Below are 1163 nucleotides of genomic sequence, written 5' to 3' on the forward strand. Positions count from 1 at the left end.
CCTGGCGGGGCGCTGTGTGGAATTCAAATCTTCAACCCGACTTCAATGTGCGCATATGCGACAGTTTTGACTCAAGCTCTTCGGCTGTGCTTCGAGAACTCGACGAGAGCAATCGATTCGTCCAAAAATCAGCCGATTCGACTTCGATTTGATCGAGCTAGAGAATTCTGAAGTTTGGTCAGGACCACTCAAACCAGTGGTTGAATTCCACACAGGCGCGGCGCGTCGAAGCACGCCGAGGGCGCGATGCTGAGCCGCTGGTACGCGGACGTGGGCGTCTACCTGCTGACGACGCTGCTCTGGGAGGCGCTGGCGCCGCCGGCGGGGGCGCTCCTGCGGGCCGCGTTCCGCGCGGACGCGCTCCGGGAGCTCTACCGCGTCCGCGCCTTCTTCTGGCGGCGCCGGGGCCACCCGGGCGTCGCGCGCGCGCCGTCGCTCGGCGGCGACGAGGCGCTCGAGCTCGAGGACCGCGCCTTCGACCTGCGGAGCTGCCTCCCCGTGAAGGCGCGGCCCTGCTACGACCGCTACGTCGCCGCGCCGCTCGCGCAGTACGTCGCCGCGCCGCCCTGGGACCCGACGGCGCGGTGCGCGGACTTATTGCGCGTCTTCTTCGTCGGCGCGACCTTCGGCGCGGGCATGCCCCTGCTGCCGCCCCTCGCGGCGCTGACGCTGGCTTTGATGCTCGCGCACGACAAGTGGGCGCTGCTGCGGGAGCGGCGGCCGCCGCCGCGGCTCGGCGCGCATTTGGCGCGGACCGCGGCGCAGATCGCGCCGGTCGCCGCGCCCGCGCACGCGCTGCTGGCGCTCTGGACCTGGGGCGACGCGCACTACACGGGCGCGCGGCCCTTCTTCTGGAGCCGGGACCTCTTTTTCTCCGCGTCGCCGGCGACGTGGCCCCTCGCCGTCGCGCTCGCCGTCTGCGTCGCCTCGAACGTCGCGCTGCGGGCGGGCGGCGGCGCGGAATCTTCAACTTCAATTCGCATGCGCCGACGAGAGGCGGCGCCTCAATTCGACACGGCCGGGAAAAAAACACCCGACGCGCGCCAATCAGCCAAAGTCGACACGGCCGGGAAAGAAACACCCGACGCGCGCCAATCAGCCAAAGTCGACACGGCCGGGAAAGAAACACCCGACGCGCGCGCAGGTGCCGCGCGCGGGCGCTG

At 70.0% G+C, this 1163-nt stretch overlaps 1 protein-coding gene across 1 annotated transcript in view; it reads left to right on the plus strand.

The window, feature by feature from the left end:
- Positions 1-933, plus strand: part of AURANDRAFT_68855 (hypothetical protein) — a gene marked incomplete at both ends in the record, with an annotated part of 6789 nt that extends 5856 nt beyond the window's left edge. The window contains one exon of the mRNA XM_009044587.1: positions 216-933. Within this exon, the coding sequence (XP_009042835.1) occupies positions 216-933 (718 nt within the window). The remainder of the gene's footprint in view (positions 1-215) is intronic.
- Positions 934-1163: the final 230 nt, after the last annotated feature.

The sequence above is a fragment of the Aureococcus anophagefferens genome, assembly GCF_000186865.1.
Source record: "Aureococcus anophagefferens unplaced genomic scaffold AURANscaffold_485, whole genome shotgun sequence".
Taxonomy (NCBI): Eukaryota; class Pelagophyceae; order Pelagomonadales; family Pelagomonadaceae; genus Aureococcus; species Aureococcus anophagefferens.